Below are 26,234 nucleotides of genomic sequence, written 5' to 3'. Positions count from 1 at the left end.
TCTAAATAAAATAAGTTTTCCTTAATTGGTTTTACAAATAATTATTGTACTTATTATTGGCCACGTTTAGCAAGACAAGACAAACAGTATTGGTTAAGAAGTTAAATCATCACTAGTAAAGGTACCTTTCCTTTTTAAATATGATGAGTCAAACCCCCAACATTTATCTCTGTGAAAATGTTGACTGTTTTTTATTTTTATTGCCTTGAATGGTTGAGCCTTGTGTTATGGTTGTTTTAAGAACCACACATTTCTACAAAGAGGGTTTTTTTGTGTTTGGTTGTCATTTCAGGAGTGATACGAAGTTTCTAAAGTTTATTCAAGATAATAAAAGTATTCTCAATTATCTTGTTAGCTTTGGCCAAGCTGATGCAGGTCTTGAGTTCATTCACAGTTTAGTGATATTATCAGAAAAAAAAAAAAGAACAAATAAGAGGACAAGAAGAATCTCTGGGCCTGGTCCTTTACTTAAAAGCAGGCCTGGTTCTTTACCAGAAAAAAAATAAAAAAAATAAAAAATAAAAGAAGCCAAGACTACTGGATATTCAAGTCAGACTACTCGATATTCAAGTCAGATATAAAAGTCAAAGGAAGAATTCCTTACAAGTTTTCTTCTTCAGTATTGTAACCGAGGTGACGAGTTTCTTATAAAGTGTTAAGTCCTGCAGTAGAAGATATTTAGTATGTTGGACTGTAGTGAGTAGTTCCATAGAGCAGGACCTTTTTCTGCAATGAGTCTGTAACACTCAGGAGACTGCTGTTTATTATCAGCATTGCAGGGAGGAAAAATAATTATAATAATACTAAGTAAATATATCGTCTTAGGAAGTTGCTTTTTTTCCTTGGAATGACATAGCCTTGAGGGCATCCACAAATCCTGATCAGCAAGGCTGCTTTTTGTATCAGTGACTGAACATTTATACTTGTAAGGGCTGGTACGGTATGGAAGGGGAATACTTGGTAGAAAAACAAATTCCTGAGGGATATGGTGTAGAGTACTGGTACCCCTGGGTCAGTCAGTGTTTGTGCCCTTGCTAGGCTATGGTTTGGGTTATTCAGCATGTCTGAAAGCACTTATAGTTTTACAAGTTTTTGTAGTGGGGATGCAGGCATCCAGAATCTAACAGGTATATAGGTGCATCTCCCTCATTTTTGATGATTACTTGATATAATTTTATACCAAGTTCTTTGTTTTTAAAGAATTTCAGGCACTGAGAATATAGAGTGCATATTTATTTCTAAGCTTTAAGTAGAACACATGTGGTGTATTTTTTAATCTTTTCCATACGTTTCAGTTCAGTGTTCACAAGACTGTATATCAAATACAATACCAAGGTTTTCTATCTTTCTACAAGCTGATTTGTTTCATCTGAATTTGGTATATGTCTTTCACAAAACACTAAATGGGGAAAATGTGCTTCAAGCATTAAGATGGTGTATGTCCTTTTCTCTATTTACATTGCATCGCATTTTACCTTTTTTTCTTTGAGGCAGGGAGAGTGGTTACGAAATGTGTTGAGAGTATGGCGGGCATTTTGTCGTGCCTGGCTTCAAGGATTGTACTGTAAGATTTGACTGCTCACAGATACGCATCATTATCTACTCAGTTGAATACAGGACTGCTCTGTTGTATTTCCTGCTATTCAAAAACATTTGGGGAAAAGATTTCTGTGTATAATTTTATTTTCCTACTGATCTCTATTTTGTTTAAGACCATGTTTCATCATGAAATCACTTAAAATAAATCTTCTTAAAAAATCCACCTTGGAAGTCAACTCTTTTATTGTGTCTTTGAATGTTTGCAGCAGTTAAAAATTGTTAGAGAAATCACAGAATACTCTCTCATGTCACCTTTTCTAAGTGACTTCTGGTAGCCTCTGGAATCTGGTATACTACAAATCATCACTTGCAGCAGAAAAAGTAAGGATTGTTCACCAAATGCAATGGAATTTGACCAAGAACTGCATTTGAAACAAAGGCTATCCTAAACAAAACTACAATCAACATGCTGAAGATGCCCACACCTCTCAAAAGGATCTCTGCTCTTGAATGGAGTACCAGGATGGGCAGCAACATACTTTATGGCAGTGGCTTAATATGGAGCACTGTAATTTCATAGCAAAATGTCTTCAGGGAAAACAATATTTTTCCATCTTCCATAAAAGCCAGTGCCTCCCACTGAAGATTTCCTCTTGCTTTGGTAACAGGTGAGACTAGCTGCTCTGGGAGGTCCTGGTCTTTCATCAGTGCTTGGGTGAGAGTTCGCCTCCCTGAGACACAGGCCAAGTGGACTTCTGTTTCCAAATGGCTGAACGGCGCAGTGTCACTTCCCCTATGCTATGTTTTTCACGAACACTTTTTGGAATCTAATGTTTAATAAGGGTTTTTTTTTAGAGTCTAATATTTAATAAGTATGTTGCTATTATTTTAAAACTTTTCTAGACGGTAATTTTGCAATCTCTTGCTTCTAGCAGAAGCGCGATGCAAGCTAGCCTAAATCATTAAAGGGGAGCTATCTGGGGAAAGGAGAGGCTCTGAGAACACCTTTCAGAGCCTCTGTCACACTCCTCAATTTTAGACTTCTAAGACAGTTTCACCCAGATCATTGATAACTGGCGCCATGTGTTGAGCAACTGCACATTTTTCCCTCAGTGTGAGGACTGGGGCTTGTACAAAGCTCGTGCCAGGTGATGCTGAGGCAGTTCTGCTAAGCAATCCCTGAAATACACATTGTTTGCCTGGTGCTTTGAGGATTGTCTTTTCTTACTCATTTCCCATGTGCAAATGTTGTGGCACTCTTGCAGAGATTTTGGCAGGGGGAAAAAAAGATTAAGTGGTCTATGTTAATGAGAATCATGGTAATTCTTGTGGGGTGGGGAAATGTCTGTATTCAGGGCTTAGATGATTCCCAAAATTGAACACTGCATGAACGGCAAAAGATAGCACGCTGTTTCCAAGGGGTCTGCTGTATTCTGAGCTTTGAGTAGTTCATGTTGTAGCTGAGCACGTGGGATCAGTGAGATTGCTTCAGCTAAAGGTGCTCTCATAGATGTCTGGGGTAATCTCCATAGTGTAGTGGTTTTTTAATGTGTTTTTTGTTTGCTTGCTTCTTCTTGTTTCTTTTTTTGGATGTTATCCACACAGAGAGAAGCAACATTTGGTGTCAGTAAGTACAGGAGTACCACCCCTAAGACAGGCAGCTTTATGCTATAATCTGAGAGGCACGGAGTCAGCACATTTTTTGGCTTTCCTTCCCTATGTGGTTCTCTGGCATGCCAGCTCTGTGTTCTTCCTCCAAGCAAACAACTGCAGGTACTTCATACAGCAGCCATCACCCCCCCTGCAGGAAGCTGCTGCTGCTTATTGGAGGCTGCAGTAGCAGAGACAGCATGTAGGAGACGTGGATCTTCCCTTTGATTTCTGAAAGTTGGGACACTGAAGATCCTCAGGTAAGGTTTTGTTCTGCTTTGCTTAAGTATGTACTGCCCTGTGGAATGGCTGTGCCACAAAAAGCTAACTAACTAATTGCTTGTTGGAATTGTTCATTTGTATTATGGTGTGGGTTTTTTTGAGGCCTTTTTGGTGCTACAGATCAGGGTATTGCCTTGTAAAGATCCTGTGAAAGAAGGTATTACAAATGAGTTAAAGAAGGCTCAGCCATTCATGGCTTCCATCTCTGTGGTTCTTAAGGACATCCGCTTATTCTTTCCTCCAGCAACCAAGCTATCTGCTGAACTTGGAAGTTTGCTGTCTGTTCACTCCAAAATACATCACTTGTGACCGGCCTGAGTTGAAATCAGCATTTCTTGAGCGAAATGAGCCTCTAACCAAAGGCTGGCTTCCTGCAAGGCCCGTGGCTCCGAACCTGAGCTGCACACATCTTTGTGCAGTGAAAAATGGATCATGAAGAAATAGTTCTGTCTATGAAAGCCTCTAAAAACTAAAAAAGTCAACTTGGTGATGGGTAGATAACTAAGGAAAGCAAGAGAAGTTAGTGTTAAGAAGAGGAATCATGCAGCTAACACATTCGGGACAATTAAAAAATAGCAATCAGTGACCAGATGCATGCATTACTAACAAGCGTAGCTGATGATCCTGCACTGCTGTGACCTTCACGCTGCCGTCTCCCTTCCTCCACCCTTTGCCATTCTCTGTACCTAATTAAAATTCCGAAGTCCTCAGGGTGGAGCCCTGCCAATTACAGCCTTCGCCAAGTGCCACATGTTTCTATGGCATTACGACGTAAACAGATAACCAAGGCTACAGCAATACATTTGTGTCACAAAACAGTTCACTCTTGATTTGGGTTTTCAGGACCGAAGGGGTGAGTAGAGCAGATCCTGCCCTTGGAAGGAGTTGTGAGGACACACAGACAGCTATGGAGACAGACAAGCACCACATGCTGTAATAACCTAAAGCACCTTAATGGCCGTGATCATTTAGTTTTATTCCCATAGAACATTGGGAATGCTCGGAATGCTGCTTGCTTTCCACACCGCACAGCACTTCTCGGCAGAACCCATCTTTTCTACGCCTTGTATTTGAGTTCCCTTCAGCCAACCTGCCCCAAGCCGTGCTATAATGGAGGCCGGGCCCAGGCTGGCACTGCACAGGGATGGCGGAGCTCTGAGGGACGCTGACTGCTTCTCCTAAAAACTTTCGCAGTTCAGAAGGCAAGAAATGGTGGTGGAAGGTGAGGCGGGCAGGAGTTACAGCAGAAGCGCACCTCTGGGCTAGCAGGTGCCCCGTGCCGCTGACCGTTAAGGCCGCGCGGCCTCGGCCCTTCCCCGCTGTCCCGCTAATGCTGGCACCCGATGAGCCCCACGGCCGCCCGACCAGCCGATGCTATCGGCGCATCTCGCCCGCAGGAGCGCCTCGCTCCGCCGTGCGGCGGCGGCGGAACAAAACGTCCCTCCGGGAGCGGGCAGCCCAGCGTCCACGGCAGGAGGGGAGCAGCAGGACCGCCGGCACCTGCCGCGCTCCACCGGCCTCGGGGACGCGAGGGCAGCCGGGCGGGGGCGCTATGAGGGAGGAGGGCGCCTGGCCAATGGTGGCGAACGCGGCGAGGGTAGCCGGGCGCGGATTGGTTCCTCCCCAGCACGAGGGGGCGGGGCGAGCGGACGCCGCCGGGGCAGCCACATCTGCCGGGTTGCGCTTTTCAAACGCCGGCTGCGCGGGGCGGTGGTTGGTGGTGGGTTGCTGAGCGGCCTGCAGCGCGAGGGCTGTTTGTGGCGGCAGTTGAGGGAGCGGCGGTACTCTGTGTGGTCTCTGCGGGGAGAGGTGAGCACGCCCGCGTTGTGTGGCGGGTCCGGGCACGGGCGGGTCTCTGTAGGGCGGCAGGCGGGCGGTGGGGCGGTGAGTCTCGCGCCGCTTCCCCTCCCTTCCTTTCGCGGCTCGCTGGTGCGCGTCTCTGCGCTGTGGTGAGCGCCGGCGGCAGCGCCGGAGGCGTGGGGCTGCCTGTGAGGAGATCCGGCTCGTCCCGCGCCCCGGGGGCCTGGCCCGGCCGGGCTGCAGGCGGTGGGAATCGGCAGCCTCGGTGAGCGGCGCGGGCAGGCCCGGGGCAGAGGAGGTTTCCGGGCGGTGGGGCGAGCTCGGTCCGGGCGTGCAGCGGCGGGTCCGCGCCCCTCCTGGCCTCGGGGGCCGAGTGCTCGCCTCGCTGTGTCTGTGCGTTGGCGTCGCATCGGCCCAGGGCGGGCTCGGAGTGCCGGTGTGAGGGCAGCGCGGGCCCGGGCGGGCGGTGCGGCGCTGCCGCTGTCCCCGCGGTGTGTTCAGAGCCCGTACTGCCTTCCCGGCCCTCTGCCGCCTTGCCGGCGTCCGGCCGTGTGGGCTCGGCGCTGAGGGTAGCGCACCGTCCTGCCGCCCGGCGGGGCAGCCCGCGGAGCTCTGTCTCTTGGAAGCCTGCGAACTCGCGTGCGACCTTCTGTCCGCTCACCGCTATCGCTCCTAATTTCGGTAATAAATAACGCAGCCATAGCTAATTAGATTTGAAAAAAGCTGGACCGTGTTCTCCCGAGGACGTTAGGTGCCCAGCTGTGGCTCTATGCCCACTGTGTATTTCTGTGTGCTCTCGATGACACCAAGCTGAAGGGAGATGTGGTTTCTTACCAGGGAAGCACAGTTAATCCGGTGTGAGGCCAAAGCTCTTATTAATCGCATCCTTAAGAACAGCGATATAACAAAACGTTGCTGAATGTGTTTAGTGGTAGCTGACCCTTAGTTAGCTCACCTGTCCCTCACGCCAGTGCTTGTACTGAAGTCCTGCAGCACTGAGGTGTGTGCATCTCAAAGAACAGCCTGGTAACGTAAAACTGGAGATGTCCAAATCAGTCTCTGACCCAATAAGCTGCTGTGTAAACGAGGGAAGAGAAACACTGGTTTGTTACAAACAGGGTGATTTACAGCCTACCCTGTTTTGGGAACCTTTGGTAAGCTTTCAGTTTATTTCATGATTATCAAATAGTACTTAAAATTTTACCTTTAAACTGTAGGATTGTGGGTTTTGTTTTTCTTTTTTCCTTTATCAGAACTAAAGCGTGTATCGTGGTTTACAGCTGGATCAGTTGCAGTTTGAATGATCACATTCCAGGAACTGGCAGTTTGAACAAGGTTCTATGGGTGCTGGGCTGTGTTGGAAGCACAGCTAGGGCGAGTGCTCCCCCAGAAGCTTCTGAGAGAACACTGCTGTCATTTGAGAACTGGAAGTGTTTTTACTGGTTGTCAACTGTGTCCGGACTATAATTTGCCTTGTGAGCTATTTTTGCTGCTGCTTCTTTTTTTTTTTTTTTTAAACTATTGCTAACAGAGGTGAAACCTGCCGTTTACCTTGAAATAAGACATCAGTTAAGGCTGCTGATATCCTTCAGTAACCTTTTTCTGCTTTGCTTTTACATCACACCTGAAAAGATGCTTCAGGTCTGTAAATGTGAGTGCCCAAACTTGTTTTTTAGCTTTTAAATAGCTCCTTTTTTTTCTTTAATCAGTAGTAGGAATTAGTATGTGTGCTGTATCTTCTGAATGTGCCGTTATTGTGGTCTGTTAAGGTGACTTACTCATCATTTGGTTCTGAGAAGTTGTCCATTCATCAGGATTTCTAATGAATAATCTAATTAGATTAAGTTAAAGCAGCTTAAAAAATTCATTTCTGAAATAATTTTCTTGGCATCACTTGGTTCTGTTGTTTAGTGTTCCTTTCCATTTGTATATGTAGAGTGATTAAATGTGTAGCATTGTGGTCATGTTTAAACAGACTTTAGGCTGCTCTGTTCAGGTAGACCTAAGCCCTGATGTGTGTGTTTCCTTGCACGGTGATTGTGGAATTGCCCAGACTCACCGTTATGTTGCTTTAACAGGTGGCTGGCAGAAGGGACAGACCTGTTCCTAACCATGTCCAGGAGGAAGCTGGAGAACAGAAGCCTTTCGGGCTTGTTGGCCATGTCTCTGCAGACACAAATCAGGATGGACAATTTCCACAATTTTTACATGCTTGACTCCAAAGAGCTGGGAAGGTAAGGCTGCTCCTATTTATTTTAGTCAGAGGGACTTCTGCTGATGCAGAATTGTGTGCAAGGATAGACTTGCTTTCTGGCAAACTTTTATGGTTGTGGATGAGGAAAGAACGGTTCTCTCCACCCACCTTCCCTGCTCCCTTCTTTTCACTGTCAAATAGGCTCCGTGGGAACAGGGTAAAGGCACACTGTGACATAGCATGCCAGCCTTTTCCATGGCAGTGAGGCTCAGGCTGTTCTCATAGCAGTGTCAGTTGAAGGTTCTGTCCTTCTTTCCCCTTTCCTTGTCTATTTGTAAACTACATTACAGGGATATAAACTCAAGAAGAGATAATCTAGGGTAATATTGGCAGACAAAGAGTGGCACTTTGGAGCTGGTGATGCTGGCTGTTTGGTTGAGGGTTGGTTTTTTGTTGTTTTAAGTCCAGAACACAAGGACCTCTTTTTCACTGACCTCTTATTGTTATGTTACTAACAACCAAGAGTAATTTGGCCATCTGCTTCCTTTACTCATGCTTGTAATAGTAAAATGGCTAACAAAAGAAAACAAAAAAATTCTTGGTATTTGTGTTAAAGGCATCTGAATTAATGCTTATTTAAAATCAGTGGGTTAATTCATACCTTGAAAATATTCAGGAAGTTGTGTATAAACCCACGCAAACGTAATAGAGTGGTGATGCTTCCAAGTTCCTTGAATGGAAGTGGCATGGGTCATTTGTAATTTGTTAAGCATTCCTATGCTGAACAGTGATCCTTCCTGCCTGTAGCTTAGGCAGGTGTAACTTTGTAATCTCTTTCACCTGTATAGTTCTCCTTATTACTCTAATATGTTTGCATCTCATGCTCTTTATAAAGGTACGCCTTGTAGCCCTGAACTTTCCTCTGTTCTTTGCATTTTGTCAGCTCTAGTTCTGAATGCCAGGCTCTATAGAACCAGTTCCATGCACCAACTCTGATATTCTTCAAATGCTGGATTTTCAGGCCGTACATACCTGTGATGTGAGATAATGTCTAAAGCAAATAAAAGCATCTTTTTTGCTTTGACGCCCAACCTCGGTTTTTAATACTTTGTGTATGTGTGAAAGCAGACATTTAAAAAAAAAAAAAAAAAAAAGGGCCCACATGCAAAGAGTCACAAGTAGGGAGGCATCTTTTCCAAATATGGTTTTTCAGCTTTTCTGGCCTATCAGTCTGTGTGTGTTCACTTGCAGTTCTCATCTTCCCTTAAGTCGTTCTTTTGTTCTTTGCTACTCAACCCTCCGAAGTCCCTTTCCTTCCTCCCACACCCTTATCTTTTAGGTCCTTTGGTACTGAAGGCACTGACTCGTGGAGCAGGCAGGTTCTGTTTGGTGGGTTATAGTAGTTCTGTCTTCAGTGTGGATGGCTTGGCTTCTTTTAAAGTAGTTGAATTTCTGTGGTTTATAACTTAAGATACAGAAATAAGTAGAATGTACCACTCCGGCATTGCATCTGCTTTGCAGGCAGGAAGGAGGGGGGAAGCACTGTGCTTGCTTTAATGCAAGATTTCAGATGCAACTTCAGATCTAACTTGTTTTTTTCTCTTCTGGGGAAATTCCACCACTCAAACAATTCTATGAAGAAAACTTGGCTTGACTTGTGTCTTCAAGCCACAGCTTTTCTGTTAAGCTGAGATGCTATCTCACGTGACAGTTTCCAAGTTTTGGTGATGCTTTTTATTACTCGTTTGGAAGGTGGCTATTAGCTGCTTTTGAGACTCAGCATGTCTTGAGACACTGAGTAATATGGCAACTTCATAACTTCAACCAGAATGTTAACTTCTGTGTGGTTTCCGTAATGCTGTTGGCTAACGAAAACAATTTTCAGCAGTTTTGTGTGTGTGTTAATTTGTCTGCAGGTGCTTTTAGAAGTGAAGTTTTAACCTTCCAAGTCCTTGCTTACTTAAAAGAAGATTTAGTGTCTTTGTCCTTAATTGTCTTTCCTTTAGAAACCTCTTTGGTCTGTATGATGAGCAAATGCTTCTATATGGATTTGAATGAGTTGTTTATACACCTGTATATTCTGCCTTTAAGCAAGTTGTTCTGTTTGCTTGGGCATAACAGGAAAGCTATGAAAGTAGGAGTAAAAGGATGGAAGATGCCGTCAGCTGTAAATGGTTTGAGGTAAAGGACATGGAGTCAGTGATGAAATATCTGAGGTCTGTACAGATTGACACAGACAAGAGAGTCCAGGCTGGAGAAAGCTATGTTGGAGCAGGCCCAGAGGGCAATGAAGATACTAAGAGGGCTGAAGCACCTCTACTGTGAGGACAGGCTCAGGGAACTGGGCTTGTTCGGCTTGGAGGAGAGGCTCTGGGGAGACCTCACTGCAGCCTTCCAGTTCTTGGAGGGAGCATATGAACAGGAGGGGGAGGGACTTCTTACCCGGTGTGGCAGTGATAGGACAAGGGGGAATGGCTTTAAACTAACAGAGGAGGAAATTTAGGTTAGACATTAGGAGGAAGTTCTTTACTCAGAGACCAGCACAGGCTGCCCAGTGTGGGTGCCCCATCCTGGGGGCCGTGCTGGCTGGGGCCCTGGGCAACCCAAACTGGTGGGCATCAACCTGCCCACAGCAGGGGTTGGGAGCAGGTGATGTTTGAGGTCCTTTCCAACACAAGCCGTTCTGTGATTAGAAGTCAGAAAATGACGTTATTCTGAAGAGGTAGTTCTATGGCAAATTCGTATGTTGAGGGTTGGGAACTTTCTGCAGACTGGAGATATGCTAATAGTGTTTACCAGACTCCCTAAGTATTTACTTTTAAAGATACTGCTTCTTTTTTTGTTTTTGTCCCTTAAAAGATGTTATTTTTCTCTTCATAGCTTTAAATGTTAAATAATTGGCACCCTACAAATATCATATAAACAAGTGGAAATTCATACATCATAGATTTCTTCTGGAGATATCACTGATCCTTCAAAGCTGCTGTACCCAGAGCTGCTGGGAGTGAGATGTTCAGAAACTCGCAGCAAAGGTCTTCCTGTTCTCTTGAAACTCAACCAGTTCCTCTTCTGTAGTTTTAGAGAAACTCCCATGGTAGATGGCGTGGTGTGATGTTAAAATGAGACTGTAAGCTGTGGGGAATATCTACAGACTTCAGTATATTGAGAAATTCAGCTCAAGCTTCAAGTGCTCAGCAATAGTAGCTTGTTTAGCAGTTGGGAAAGCACTTGGTTATTTCAGGCTTCCAAAGAGTTGCTAAAATGAAGATAGTACACATATCAGGTTGTAAATAACTTTTGTCCCTTGATTTTTTTTATTTTGTATTTGCCTTTCTAAATTTACTAGATAAGAAATAAAAGACAAATCTAATTGATGTTGAAATAAATGATGACAGAGAAAGGGTTCTGTTGAGTTCATTTCTAAATAAGTGATAGCAGTATCAACAAAAGTCAGCTTTGGATCTCCTGTGATTCAGTTGGGTATGCACAAAGTGCGCTTATCGTAGCCATGGTCAGTTTCATTCTGAGAGAAGCGGCTACAGCATGGACTGTAAGGGGAAAAGAACCTTAGAGATGTGTTTTATGTCACAGATGTTCCTTTTAGGCACCGTCCTGCTCAGTTTTGCTTTCTTCTGTTTCATTCCCTGAACCAGAAGGAAGGCTCAGTCTGCAGGACAGCACCATCTCCCCTGCTGAAGGAGCTGGGATAGCTGAAAAGGAGCAGTTCATGTAGCTGGTGCTGAGCCTTTCCTCTGCTCACTTGCGAAAGTGGTGTTTGCTCGAAGCCACAGATGTAGGTGTTTTTCTTTGCAAATGGTTTTGAAACTGTTTTTAAAACTTCCAACAATTTTAGTCCTTCAAGTGTTTTTTTTTGTTTTGTTTTAATGGTATTTCTTGTATCACTTGAAAATACTTTGCAAATATGCAGTGAGGCATTTCTGGGAATGCAGAACTGGTGATTATAAAACTAGGCTTTTTTTTTTTTCAGGAGTTTAAAACTTGGCTTAAAAAACTGCATTTTTTCCCCTAATTTTTTAAAAGGTCAGCCTGGTGTTTTAACTGCACTGTGTGGTTTTCTTTTAAAAACACATCTTTGCCAAAAGACATTTTTGTTTCCATACCTAAACAGTTGGCTGGGAAACAAAGCAACTCACTTTGTCTAACTGCAATTGGAAAAGGGAGTGCTAAGCAGTGGGTGTTTTTCTGATTAGATGTTTCTAAGCTTAGTGCGTTCATGTGAATTTTTAGCAGTCCTGCATCATTTGTGAATGGAAGGATTTTTTTTATGACTTTCAAGTTTTCTGCACAGAACAACTTTGCCCTTGACCCCAGTCTAGAGTTGTGCTTTCTTTTTCCCTACATTCTTTCTGTTTTTCGGTTGTTTTGTTCTCCTGTGTCCTGTTGGTGCCTCCTGCTACTTTATCTTGCATGTGCTATACTGTGTGTGTGTACTGTGTGTGCTTTGTTGAAAAAGCAAACAAAACCCAGTGTTGCCAACCTGAATAAAACCCAGTGTTGCCAACCTGAATAAAACCCAGTGTTGCCAACCTGAACAAAGCCCCGAGCAGCCTGATGTGACCTCCTTGCTGTCCCTGTAAGAGCATGGCCAACTCTGAACATAACGGCAGAGCGCCAAGCCTTATTAGTTCTGATGGCAATTTAATTACTTTTCCTATCTGAAGTCGTAATGTATTTTTCCTTTTATTTTGCAGAGGAAGATGTGGTGTGGTTAGAAAATGTATAGCTAAATCCACAGGTCAAGAATATGCAGCTAAGTTTTTAAAGAAAAGAAGAAGAGGTCAAGACTGCAAAGCGGAGATTCTTCATGAAATTGCCGTGCTTGAATTAACGAAATCTAATCCTCGCATAGTTAATCTCCATGAAGTCTATGAAACAGCAAATGAAATCATCTTAGTGTTGGAATAGTAAGTATGCTGTTGTCACCTGTCCCGTGCTGGTAGTTACCAACCTGTCAATATGTTTGCTTTTTGCTTGAGTTGTCCGAACACCTGTAAGGATTGCAACACTGCACTGTATATGCTATGCTAATATTTCATTATGATTTTTTAATTTACTCATATCTGTTAAGGTCTTGGGGGCTTTTTGGTGTGATTTATTCTCATGTAAATTCAAGAGTTGCATCCATTGCTGCAACTTCACTCTTTGATCTTGGATATGTATTTTGTGTGACACACAGCTAATGAGTTATGTTGGTCTATGGAATAGAGACATAGAGCAAAACACAGCAAAACCTACAGTAGTTCTTTACTCATCATTTAAAATATGCGCTGATAAAGATTTTTTTAAATTGCTTTAAAAAAAAAAAACACCTGCTGCTTTCTCATCAGGGCAAAACTCATTTCTGTAGATGCTTTCACTCATTTCAAACTGGAACTTTTTGTGCCTTTAAACACTACCTCACTCAGGAGTCTGAATGTGAGCAGGTCATTCCGTTCAGCACCAGCCTTTGTTGGATATTCTGGTCAAACAAAACTATTATAAAGCCTGATCACAAGTCCTAGGGTGTGATATGTAGTTCTTAAAGAATCTCTTACGTCAAGCTGAACAGAGAATGATCTTGAATCCCATGGAAGGTAGATAGTGCTTTGAAGCAACTTAAATCATACCAAAAAAGGACTGTTTGATACCAAGTACTGATTTCAGAGCAGCTGAGTGTGTTGATGCTTTGCGCTTTGCTGACTGTGTGAGATTTCTTGGTGACTGAACGTAGCAGTTCACTTGTGGATCCTGAGCTTCTGAAGTTACTGTTTTTCTTGTTGTAGAGCAACTGAACATCTGTAGCTATTTCCTTCAAAACTCGTGTCTTTTCAGATGCCCTTGTGGCTGTTCATAGCTCTGAAAACAAGTCTTCTAGTGTGGGAATTAGTTTGAGTTATTCATCATATTGGATGTATGTTTAAATGTTTGGAATGTGGGAAACAAAAATGTAGTTGGTGAGATCAATTCAGCAAGGTTAAATACTAAATAGGGTTTAAGTTTTGCTTCAAGTTTTTTTTATCATAGAATAACCTGGGTTAAAAAGGACCAGAATATGATCATATAGTTGCAACCCCTCTGCTATGTACAGGGTCGACAACCACTAGACCAGGCTGCCCAGGATTACACAGTGGTGATCTGCATGCGTTGTGATAAACTCCTTTTACTGTGGCTAAATTGTTCTCCAAAAGAGGAGGAAAAAAAAAAAAAGAACTTTTTTCCCCTTAGAACTGAATGATCCCTAACACCTTAGTGCGGACTAAACCAATAATGTAGAAGACAATGCCCAGATGACAAGTATTGCTCTTCATATTACGAGCAAGTTCACTTAAAAGCTGTACTGATGGTTTTTTTTCTCACCTCTGATTCAGCTCAGCTAATTCTGTCTTGCTTGTCAGCCTGTATGCTTCTTGCAGTGTGTTGTCCTTGTACAGTCCCAGCAACCAGGAGTGTTGCATTGAAGATACATATCTGCCACTTCCTTTTAGAGTGTGTTTACGGACATAGAGTCTGTGAAGCTGTTTTATCTGTGGTAATAGAATCATGGGGGTTGGAAGGGACCTCCAGAAATCACGGAGTCCTTCCCCCTGCTAAACCAAGTTCCCAACAGTAGGTTGAGCAGAAAGGCATTAGGCGGGTCTTGAATATCTCCAGAGAAGGAGGCTCCACAACCAACCTGGGCTGCTTGTTTCGTTGCCTGTTGTGTGAGGAAATAGTACTTTTTGTCTACATAATCAGCTCATTTCTTCAGGTGCCTCCTGGTTGTCATACTGTGGGATTTGATAAATAACACTTCTTATTTATCTGTATGCTGACCCAGATTGTTTTGTCAGCACTGTTCATAGACTTTTCCATAACCCTCTACTCAAACTTGAAGAGTCTGTGTTTCTTTGGATTCTCCTTGTAAAACAATTATCTGCCTTTGTGTTTGCCTTGCTCTGTTTCTTCAGTAGTCTTATTATATACTGCTTAAAGGTATGGAGACCAGAACTGCATGGTAAGGTTTTATACAGATCATCATTTTGCTGCTTTGTGGTGTTTTCAGCAGCCTTCCCAAGGGTACTGAATGTATGCTGACTTCTTTGGCTTGCTGCTGTGTATTGCTCCAGTAATTTCAAAGAATGTCAGTTGAGATTTCCTGAGCTATACCTTTCAATTCAAGTTTTGGCGTTACGTAGGATTGCATTAGGTTATTTTTCTGAAGATAACTTACTTGCATATGCTACTGCTCACTCATCTGGTGCTCTTTTCTTTGCTTTCTCAGCTGAACTTATTTAGTGACTTCCTTGAACTGGGGAGCCAAAAAACAGGAGGCTGCATTCTAGCTGTGGTCTACAGTGCTGAGCAGTCATTTACCTCAACCTACTTGCTGTTATTACAGGGTGCTGTTAGCTTCCTTTGCTACATCCAGCTTGCTGTCTGTGAGTGCCCCAAATAGTGAAGCTGTTCAGCTCTTTACAAATCTGGTCCACCCTCTTACATTTAAAAAACAAACAACAACAACAAAAACTTGGGTACAGGAATGCTGTGGGAGAGCATTGAAAGCTATCCTAAACTTGAAGCCTCTCCTCATCTGTTTTGTCACAAATGCAGTTAGGTAAGGCATTAGTGACACCTCACATAGCCTCAGCAGGCTAGTAACTGTTTGTCCAGGTTGTCCAGTATCCTTCCATTTTTTTTAGTCTTGTATTACTAAAGGTGGAACTCATACTTAACCAGTTTGTTTCTGACGTTTGTTTCTCTTTAGTCTTGAGATGGGAGCTTCAGGCAGAGCAGGCTGAGTAATGATTTCAAACCCAGCTTGGAAAGAAACAGCTGACACTGTGACAACACTTAGAGTGTAACTAAGAAACCACATGCAAGATGATTACACAAGGTTATTTCCATGCTTCCTTTATGCTTTACTAATGGTAGGGTTCTGTAAGTAAACAACAGCCGTTTTTGAGGAAGACATACTGAGCTGCTTTTTTTTTTTTAAAAAAAAGTAAATTAAAAAATCTAGTCAATGTCATCTCTGTTGGAAGTGGTAGATGTCAAACTGACAGAGCCAAGTCCCTGTATTTCGGAATAATCTGTGTCTACAAGAGTTGGAAACTGCTTACTGACTGACCAGGCAACTGTGGATTTCATCATGGTCAGTGTGCTAAGTCTTATTTCTTGTACCTGCCGGACAGAAAGGGCTGATATCTAGTCTTCCATCAGAATGGTAAGGTCTGTGGTAGTGAGTATGCAGTTTCCTCTTGCTCCAGAGGTGTTCCTCTGACTCAGTCTGTTCCTTGCATTGTAGTTGGTGCATGTGGCAATAGTTTTAGTCCCTGAATCAGAGAATAGGAATGTTGTTGTTGTTTTTTTTCGTACCTCCAATCATTCATGGAATTAATTGAAGAAATTTCAGGTGTAGCTTGTGAGGGTGTTTTCTATTAGGAACTGATGATAGATCTGATCATCCTCGAGGCATCTTCAGGCTCACTTTCAAAGTATCAAGGTTGAGTTTTCTGAACACTTAAGAGCAATTCAGCCACAAAATTCTGTTTCACCACCTGAACTGCTGTAGTCAGCTATGAGGGAAGAAAAAGCATCATCAGATATTTTTACCCTACTCTTTTTTTAAGAGTTTATGCGATGTGTCTTGGCAGAAGTGTGTTCAAAAAGGGCGGGGGGAGGGGAACCTTATTTTCTCAGCCTCTAGGATGAATATTTAGTAAGTAGCTACTGATAAATTATATAGATACTATATATAATATTTCTCTCACTTGAGCTTTCAAGTTTAATACATTGGTGTTCCTGAATGTATTTCAGTGCCGCTGGAGGAGAAATCTTTAACCTGTGTGTCCCAGATCTGGATGACAGAATTAGTGAAAGTGATATCATAAGGCTTATAAGGCAAATACTTGAAGGACTGTGTTGCTTGCATGAAAAAAATATTGTTCATCTCGATTTAAAGGTGAGGCTGCATCAGACTTTTTTTTAGTACTTTGTCTTCAACTTAATATTGTGATAATTATAGTAATTTGGTAAATACATAGCAAAGATGAGAAAACAGTGTACTAGAGATAAAATAACATCTTGAAAATAAAATTCAGCAATGTAAATAAAAAAACAACAAACTGAAATATTACTGTTACTTTTTTGCAGTTTGTATTCTGTGAGCTGAGAATTTTTTTCTGTTCTAGCCTCAAAACATTTTGCTGAGCAGCATCAATCCTCTTGGTGATGTGAAGATTGTAGATTTTGGCATGTCTCGGAAGATTGAGAATAGTACTGAACTGCGGCAAATCATGGGAACCACGGAGTATCTCGGTATGAAAGAGCTGCATCAGGATTTCTGTGTGAGGAAAAAACAGTTGATGAAATGTGCTTATCAACTTGTCAGTCATTACTGGAGAACAAAGCAGCGCAAGGCAGCGTGCTGTTCTGAGCTGTTCTTTCTTTAGAGAAGTTAACTATTATTTGCAAACACACAAAAAAGCATTATATCAATAAGCGCACCTTATTTCCTGCTGTAGTGTTTGTTCTGCTGTAGACTACAACTGAATAGTTGTACAGGTTCAATTAACAAGAACTTTTGACAATTCTCATGATTAGAATTTTAATACAACATTAGTATGCACAGAATCATGTAAGTTAGGAGTGCTATTTAGCATGATTTAAGATCAAAATATTCTTGGAAGTGAAAAACTGCCTTGAACACTTTGGCCTGCTGAGGGGCAGGTTTCCTTTTTAAAAAAGTAAAACAATAAAAAACAGAATTGCCTACACCTGTTTTTCTAAGAGCAGGTGAATCTGTGGTGAGTAGCATGGTATCTAACATATGCTAACAGCTGCTGGCCATTAAATTGGTGTGGTCACCTGGCTTTGCAGTGCTAATGTGCTGAAGACTTCATGCGTTCCCTGAAAAAAGCTATGTACTTGGAATTCTCTTAGGAAAGTCTTTTAGTTGCATACATCTGACATGGGAATATTTTGGGACTTGGGTGGAGTAGATCTTAAGCCACATAGTACCATTTCAGTCTGAACCACTTAAATTTCAGTGTCTAATCAAACTGGAATAATGTTTTTCACCCTCTGAAAAAACATAAACCCGATTACTCAAACATCATCATGCTTACTCTCTTAATAATGGTTAGCAGAAATTGACAGAAAAGCTGATAGAAATGTAGTGTATAATTCAAGGTTACTTGAACAATATGCCTATTAAAATGTCTTCCCTTTTTTTCCTTCTCTTTCTATAGCTCCAGAAATCTTAAACTATGACCCTATTACCACAGCCACGGATATGTGGTAGGTTGGATATGTTAACTTGTTTTACTGAGGTAGATGTGACCAGTTAACAATCTGCATACCAGCTCCAGACTCTGATGCAGCTTTATCTGGTTCCCAAGAATACTGTGGTGTGGGTGGGCTGAACAAGAGAGGGGGTGGCTGAGAGAAGGCGTGCTCTGAGTATGGACTGAAGTTTACTCAAATTTCTGTCTATGGGTCTGTTGCTCACCTGCTGTGGAGTGAAGTGGCTTCTGAACGTACAGTGTGTCCTTCTGTTCCAAGGAAACAGTGGCAATTACCTGATAGAGCATACTTTAGGTTTTACCTGAAACATGTTATCCCAGAGTATTAACTGCTCTGGGCATTCTTCCCTCAGAATTTTTATATCATTAAATGATCTTGTTATGGAAATGTTCAGAAGTTAAATTAATACTTACCTTTAGACCGACATCAATTGGTATGGAATGTCATAAAAAAAAATGAGACAAAAAACTTAAATTAATTTTAATAAGTATAGATTTGTAGCGTGTTAGTTTAATGATCCATGTAAGAGTAAGGGCTAGCTTTTTGAGATGCTTCTTTAAAAACATAGCCCGTTAGTGCGGTCTTACTGCATATCTAAATAATGCAAGTTCAGTTTTGAATGTTGCCATGATATAATTACTTCGTTGAAATTTTCAGCTTACAGTAGTAATTAAATCTGTTCATGAATTCTTTTTACTGCTTAATTTGCCTACTCTTGTGAAAAGACACAAACTGTTGGCCCTCTGCTGAGAATCTTGAACATGGCAGCTGCATAATTCCACACTGTAATGAGTGCTATCAGACCACAAAAAAAATTTTCTATGCATCAAAAATACATCTAAGGGTTATAATAATTGAGATTGTGTGGAACTCATATTAATGTTCTTAGGGAAAACCATTTCAACAAGAGGATACTGTAACACGTCAGATCCTCATTGCTCTTATGGAATGGTGGATTACATCTCAGGCTTTAATACTACTTCTAGAATTTTTGTGAAATAATGGCTATCTTTTATTTATGTGCAGATTAGAACTCTTTTTTTTGTAGTTCTTTCAGAACTGCCATATTTGCAAGAGTGGACTGTATAAGAGTTATGTATTTCCTTTTTGTAACAGTTTCAGTGGCAGAAAACAAAAGGCTTATTGAAAGTAAGCAATTAAGAAAAAAGAAGTCCTTTGATGGAGATGTAGATGAATTTCCCTGTGTGTATACATGCATTTACACTTGAATCATATACAGCTGAGAGGTCATGTGCTGGTTTTAGTTCTGTGAGTGTAGCATACATCAAGATGTGTTATCTACAGCAAACAAGTATGAGAAGTTCCTTTCACACTGTGTTCTTACTTCAGGAACATAGGTGTAATATCATACATGCTGCTGACCCAAGAATCTCCATTCGTGGGAGCTGATAATCAAGAAACTTTCCTTAATATATCTCAAGTTAATGTGGATTATTCAGAAGAAACGTTTTCATCAGTTTCACAGCCTGCCAAAGACTTCATTCAAAAACTTCTCATAAAAAATCCTGAGTAAGTAATCTTTTATGTCTGTGAGCACATGGAAAATATGAATGTTAACCTGGGACATTAACATTGTTGATACGATCGGTTAATATTTCACAATGTGCTGGTATTATGAGCTGGGTATTTAGAAGTGTAGGTTTCTGCTTTTCTGTAATATAAGTAGGAGATCTTTGGTTCACTGTCTGGTTATTGTAGTCAGGCACAGTCTTTCAGTTTGCTCACTTGGGAATTTTGCCTTTCTTTATATATTTCATTCAGAGGACTGACTGTTCACAAATCTTACGAAATATATTCCAGGAAATACAGGTTTTTGTCTACAACATAACATTTTGTTAAACAGTTTAGAAAGATTACATTTTGTTTCTCTGGTGTGTGCTTGGATGTTTCCTGACATCTTTAATGGAGCTTTTTAGTTTAATGTATTTTATATCAAAACCTGGCAGGTTTATGACTGCATATGTTCTCTTCATACTAGATATGTGTTCTTCAGGAATACATATGTACGTGTGTATGTATTGAGGTTTGCCATGTTCAGTTGTCTAAAATAAAGTTCTCAATCAAAAGCACAAACTTCTTTTTGCTTCTAATGCAATTCTATATTGCTGTAATTTAGCGTTCTTTGGGAGTTTGGATACTGATCAAGGCCTTTCACAGTACTGAACTCTGAGAAAATGGTCTTTGAGAGTGGGAAAATGATAGAGATTAGCTGTCTGTGCTTGCTATATGGTATTAAATGGGGACTTTTTATCCTTTTTTTCCTTTTTTATCCTTTGCACTAGCAAATGCGCACCAAAAAAGATAATAAAAGGTGTATATATGCTGGAGAATAACATTTAGTCAAGTCAGCTAGTCATGTTCCTCTAAGTTTTGTGAAGTAATATTGTTTGTATTGCTATGCATTGTCACTTGTGGTGACGCAATAGTTTCTATCTTCAGCAAGTAGGAGTTGAACAATCTGGTTGAGAAAGTGGTTCTTTGTTAGTATGGGATAGTAGATAATATCCATGAAGCTTCTATCTTGAGGAAGTACAGGTTCCTTATAAACATATGTAGACATAATCATGGATGAACAATCCTTTCTACTTAGTTATCTCTTGTAGAGGCTTTGTCAATAGCTGGAACAACTCACAGAAATGGTATTATTATGAAGGAAGCAATTATGAAGAGCTTGCTTTGGGAAATGTTCATGTGGGCCTGTAGAATGTTTGGCTTTCTGCCACAGTTTGTACTCTTTCTCTCTTCTGGGCATCTCTGTCTCTGTTATATGCTCAGTAACTCTTTTCCAATTCTGATTCTTCGTGCATATTTCTTCTTGAATATTATGAGGGGAAAATCTGTCCTCAGATTGTCAACTCCATAATAAGACTTTTTAGAGCAAAAAACATTAATGTCTTCCTGTATTGTAGAACTTAACAATGCAAAACAGGAGTAGCAATATACTAGGTTATCAAAAGGAATGATTTTGTAAATCTGAGGTCTGTTGGGAAGTAAATACAGCTTGGAAGAGTTTGTACCAGTCTATGATGAATTACATCAGTAAAACACTGCAAAATGTGTGATGGAGTTGGTGACAACATGTCCTTCGGCCTTTCTTGAAAACATAATGACTGAATGTTTATAACAATAAATAGGCTATATGAAATGTGGTACTTCAAAGGTGTAAACACAAGCACATATACATAAATAAGGCTGAAAACATCCCAAGGGACTGAATATTAGCTGTCCCTTGTTCTGATGAAAAGCTTACCTGTTTGGACATCCAGCAGCAGGGAAAATTGTCAGCTGAAATCTAGATGCATGTTGCCAACTCTAAATCCTGAGCCATGGTAGGTTCTAACGTGCTTTTTAGCAGCACCAGTGGTGGTGGAAAAACAGCAATATGAATTCTCATGTATGCTGAGAAGTTCCAAGATGTATTTTAATTACAGTTTTAGTGTTTCTGAAGTTAACTTAAGCAGCTTACTGTTTGTTCTTTGTCTTTCAAAGGGAAAGGCCCACAGCAGAGGCCTGTCTCTCTCATTTCTGGTTGCGGCAAGGGGATTTCATACTTCTGTGCAGCCCTGAAGAATCTTGCTGCCCGTCTCTGATGCCAGGACATGCAACAAAATGCTCGGAAGAGCGGAACGTGAGATCTAGTTGTAATGGTACTTGTAGCAACAAGGAAGACAAAGAAAACATCCCAGAGGACAGCAGTACAGTCTCCAAACGCTTCCGATTTGATGATTCACTGCAGTATCCCCAAGACTTCATGACAGACTTCGTATGTTAATGCGTAACATAGACTTTGATAAGAATGGATTTAGTGTAATCTATTCCAGTGGTGAATGCAAGATTGGCTTGCCAATTTATGTGGTGTTGCTGTACTGGAAACGCACTTTGATTCTTTATTCTGGTGCTTCCTTTTTTATCCATTGCTGGCAATGGATTGAACTCCTGAGAAGTTGGAGTTGCAGCACCAGTAAAATGAATTATTTTTTTAAGAAGGTATAATTAAATATTTTTGCACTTTTAAATTTTTAATCCAAAAATGATGCCAAATTAAGGCCTGAGCATGTTTAGAGAAACTCATTTTCCTGAGTTTTTGCCTAAACTTTGAGCTTTGCCAAACAGTGGTTGAATAGCGTGTACATTTTTATGACTAGCCTTTAGAAGCTGATCTAAGCAGGAAAACTGAATCTGGCTGTCCTAATGGGCTTATCTGTGACCATTCTTGTAGATTTAAATGACAGCTCAAAGCAGCGTTCTGGGAATACGATTGATCTGCTGGGGCCATCTAGAAAACTGCTTTTTCTCTGTTATCATTAGTAGTTAAGGAAATGTTTCCGTCTTACAGATCTGGTCCACCTAGGGATTCTAATGCATATTCAGCGTGGCATTTTTCCTGTGTTTCCTGTGGATGCATGTAATGCTTGAACAGAAAACGGGTAGATTTGTCAGTCCCTGTGTTAGTGATCCTTTGCTTCTTACCAGTGAGTTCTATTTGAAGAGGACAAGTTTCCCATTCTGTTGAGATTATTTTATACATGTTAGTTTTCTTCCATAAAATATCTGAAGTATATTGTCTACAATTGTTGATCTATTCCTTATCTTAAAACCAAAAAATGAACCCAAAGCCATGAAATGCCCCCCTTTCTAAGTTCAAGTTAATAAGTGAATAAACTGAAAATGACTTTTTTTTTTTGCCAGTAAAGTTGCAATTAAAAACTTTTCATTATGCCTTTTTAATGTAGATGTGCAGTGGGTTTTTCTGTCAATTACTGTTATTCACACAACTTAGCTTCATGCCTGTCTTGAGAAATGGACTGCAGTGTGTTAATATTTAAAGGCAAACTACCCAGTAGTTATTTTAAGCCTTTTCATTTGCTTTGGTTAGTGGGTTTGTTATGTGTTCAAGGTATATCCCTTTCGATTCCTGTTTCTAGGCTCTGAGAACTAACGCGGAAGTCAAACTTCAGCTTAGAGCAAATACCAGTCATGTCTCAACAGCCTGAAACTAACAGGTTAATATTGAAAAACTGACATGATCAGATCCTAATCATAACACTGAAGCTAAAACTCTGTGTAGAGAAGGTATTAAAATTTCTATAAGTATTTTGAAAGTAAATGGCACTTCGAGGTAGTTCTGAACCCTGAGAATTAGAAAATCCCAGACTTAGTCTCCTTAATTTGGTTTCTTTTATATAATAAAATATCACAATGTAATCTTTTCCAAGTGTGGCTGTTGATCCAATGATAGTTAGGCAGATGGAGGTTTGGAACATTGTATGATTGAGATCATATGGTAATAATTGGTAAAAGGTTGTCTTTTTCCTTTCTTCACAAAAGGAAGGAACAATTTAATTACTTTTACAAATAGATTTTAATGCAGGCTTTCACTATAAAGTATGGGGGAAGATTGAGGACTTTTGTCTTTTATTTTGGGTGATGTTCTGTGGAAAGTCAACTGCGGTGTCCTCGGCTTGTTTGACACAAGTGTAACATTTCCAAGACTTAATCTAAAGTGAAATGAAATCATAGCATGGATGATGCTCAGATGCCTCAGTATAAACAAACTGCACTGATTTCTCTCTGTGTATTCTCATGCAGTTTTTACAGTGCTAATGATAATATATATACATTTACAGTTATTAAATGCCTTTGCTGGGGGTGGTTGTTGGATTGTGTCCAGGTACTCTATACCTTTACTTTCCAAAGTCCTTGGCCTTTTCCACTTGGAATATTATATCTCTTTTTTCCTCACTAGCACGGAGTCTAAATTTGAACTGGGCAAATGAAAAATACAAACTATTTTACTATGCAGTTAACATTCACTCAAGATAAAGAGGAGAACATCAAAAAGCTGTAATAGACAAAGGTAGAAAAAATGGTTTCTAAAACAGCTACATTTTCAAATTCTCCAAAATTATCACTGACCTGAACTTGTAACTGGGAAGCTTGTGGAAGTCTTTCTACTAGTTTTATATTTTTAGTGTTTGAAAAATAAAGCTGAAGGTATTTGCCAGCACTTTATGAAGAAGTTATTGTTCCTTAAGTGTTTTAATCAAGTTATCTGATGTTTACATTTCTTACTGCTTTTGGAGTTAACTTATCTTTAAATAAATGAAGATTTGTTTTATCCAAGGAACTTAAGTTTGGAAGTTTGTACTTCATGTAAATTCAAAGGATATGTTAAGCCAAATTTTGTTTGGATTGGTGCATTGAGTTGATTTTAAAAATATAACTGTGCACACATTGCTTTGATTGAAGGTAAATGCATACATTGAAGACTATTTTTAGCCCATCTTGCATCCTGCCGTATTACTGGAGAATCTGGTGAGTGATGAGTAACATTCTAAGATGACTGAAGACACCTTTATGCAGTTCATGACCGTTTTATATTTAAATAAATAAACTTTTTTTCAAAACTGTTTCCACTTTTTCACAGCCTTGCAGAACTGTTTGGAAGGGACCTCAGGAGGTCATCTGCTCAAGCAGGGCCACTTAGAGCTGGTTTCCCTGATGACATCTGCTTGGTTTTCTATCTCCAGAAAGGGATGTTGGGATATTGGTGCCTCAGGCTGTCTGTCCCTGGATGCAGGGCTTTGCACTTCTTGTTAAATTTCTTGAAGTTTCTATGAGCCCATTTCTCCAGGCTTTTGAGGTCCCTGCGGATAGCAATGCAACCTCATCTGTCATGTCTCACAGTTTTGTCATCTGCAACCTTGCTGAGGGTGCTTTCTGCCACATCACCCAGGTCATTAATGAAGATGTTAAATGATGTATTCTAAGGACTTCTGCAGAATGACCATGTAAATTGTAATGGAATATTTATTACACAAATATTAGCCTCCTAGGGCACTAACTGTACATCCATTTCATTTTCAAGTAGAAATATAAGCCTTTAGGAAACTAGTTAAAATCAAAAGAAGTGGTAATGTGTTGTGATATGGATACTATATTTCCTACAAAGGCGCATTTCATTGAAATGAAAGCACTCTCATTGTTAGAAAAGCACAAATGAGCTTTCTTTTCAGTGAAAGAAATAGTGTATTCATTAGTTCAGTGTTGCTTACGGCATTAAGTTGAGAAATAATTTGAATTTTTCCTGCACTGAAGGCTTTCTAAAGAATGGTGCTTTATTAGTTTATTTTTACGGCATCAATAAAACCCTCCTGTTTAATACTACTAGTAGTGATGTGGGACAGCTTGAGCGTTCTGCCTTCTCAAAAGTTTTTCTTATCTGAGAAAGGAGGTGTTAGAAAAATGTATAGTCTAGGTTGATCATAGAATGGCCTGGGTTGAAAAGGAGCACCTTGATCAATGAGTTTCAACCCCCCTGCTATGTGCAGGGTCACCAACCACCAGACCAGGCTGCCCAGAGCCACATCCAGCCTGGCCTTGAATGCCTCTGGGGATGGGGCATCCACAGCCTCCTTGGGCAAGCTGTTCCAGTGTGTCACCACTCCCTGTGTGAAAAACTTCCTCCTAATATCTAACCTAAACCTCCCTGTCTCAGTTTAAAACCATTTCCCCTTGCCCTATAATATGATAGCTGTCCATCTTCCTAACAAGACAGCTGTGATTGTACTCTTGCCAGATAAGGTTAGTTACACTTGGAAAAAATATACTGTAAAGTCAGGGCAAGATCAAAGCACGCCATTTTATATATATATATATTTTTTTTAGGGAATGGGACTCATCCCATGCCTTAAGAGTGGCTGGCTGACTTCAAAAATACTGATTCTGAAAAAATACAGCATAAAAAATACAGCATAGATCAGTGCATTGAAAGCTTACCCCATTAATGGTAAATTACAAAGCTGACCTGCCAGGCCATCTTCCAGAGATGAGAGTATAATGGAACTCCTTAATCAAAAGCAGGTCCCTAAGATAGGGCATAAAAACTCTTGGCTGCTTGGGCTAAGGCATAAAATGTGTTCAATGAATCAATCATTTGATAGGATAGTGCTTTTGTTGTTATAACAAGGGGAAGATAAAGGATGAAAAAACATTAAATAACAAATCACAATATAATAATGAAACACACAAATACTAAGCTCCTTCAGCAGCTTCCTTATCTCCAATGGACATCCAAACCAGGCAGGCGTTAAGACAGGGGTTGGTTTATTAAGAATGCTTTTAGGAGCACACTTAGTGGGAGCACACAGGTAGCACAGCTCTGCCCGCAAACAGGCAGCTGCGTTCACCCACCTGCTGATCTAAAAGCGAGGGAGGAATACCTGCTTAAACTGTAGGCAATAGTCCATTTCAGAGCGATTTAAGCCCCCCTTATTTTCTTGAAGCTGCCACAAAAGGGCATCGCCTGCTTCCTCCTAGAAGAGAACGTCGCTGAATAAGGTTGAAATCTCAGGGAATGAAGTCTAAATTCAGCTTTCTGTACCTGAAGATACGTGGCAACAGCTACGTACGACGACTCGCTCCAAGAGCGGGGCACGGCAGGAGCAGGGGCGGCGCCGCTCGC

General features: G+C 40.9%; 2 protein-coding genes and 1 long non-coding RNA gene across 8 annotated transcripts; 1 reads left to right on the top strand and 2 right to left on the bottom strand.

The window, feature by feature from the left end:
- Positions 1-1,345: 1,345 nt before the first annotated feature.
- Positions 1,346-6,156, bottom strand: LOC121111279 (serine/arginine repetitive matrix protein 1-like). Its single transcript, XM_040704145.1, has 2 exons — positions 6,106-6,156; positions 1,346-5,898 (listed from the first exon to the last, which is right to left on the bottom strand). Exons 1-2 carry the CDS (start codon positions 6,154-6,156, stop codon positions 4,846-4,848), a joined length of 1,104 nt encoding a protein of 367 aa, XP_040560079.1. The 3' UTR covers positions 1,346-4,845.
- STK17B (serine/threonine kinase 17b) lies at positions 3,359-23,897 on the top strand. Of its 6 annotated transcripts, none has more exons than XM_025152162.3 (9): positions 5,165-5,280; positions 6,552-6,746; positions 7,350-7,505; positions 12,178-12,390; positions 16,262-16,406; positions 16,636-16,762; positions 17,695-17,743; positions 19,100-19,279; positions 21,260-23,897. In XM_025152162.3, the coding sequence occupies exons 3-9, from the start codon at positions 7,384-7,386 to the stop codon at positions 21,540-21,542; spliced, it is 1,119 nt and encodes a 372-aa protein (XP_025007930.1). In that variant the 5' UTR covers positions 5,165-5,280; positions 6,552-6,746; positions 7,350-7,383; the 3' UTR covers positions 21,543-23,897. The 6 variants fall into 6 exon arrangements, with proteins under 6 accessions (XP_040559337.1, XP_025007930.1, XP_040559336.1 ...); XM_040703402.2 differs by having other exon boundaries at positions 6,525-6,746; XM_040703400.2 differs by having other exon boundaries at positions 6,525-6,922.
- Positions 16,578-26,232, bottom strand: LOC121111266. The gene is made up of 2 exons (XR_005861280.2): positions 26,154-26,232; positions 16,578-16,787 (listed from the first exon to the last, which is right to left on the bottom strand). It is a non-coding gene; the product is annotated as an uncharacterized LOC121111266 (long non-coding RNA).
- Positions 26,233-26,234: the final 2 nt, after the last annotated feature.

Source organism: Gallus gallus, chromosome 7 (assembly GCF_016699485.2).
Source record: "Gallus gallus isolate bGalGal1 chromosome 7, bGalGal1.mat.broiler.GRCg7b, whole genome shotgun sequence".
Lineage (NCBI taxonomy): Eukaryota > Metazoa > Chordata > Aves > Galliformes > Phasianidae > Gallus > Gallus gallus.
Note: the sequence above shows the minus strand (reverse complement) of the source record. Positions and strands in the feature narration are given on the sequence as shown.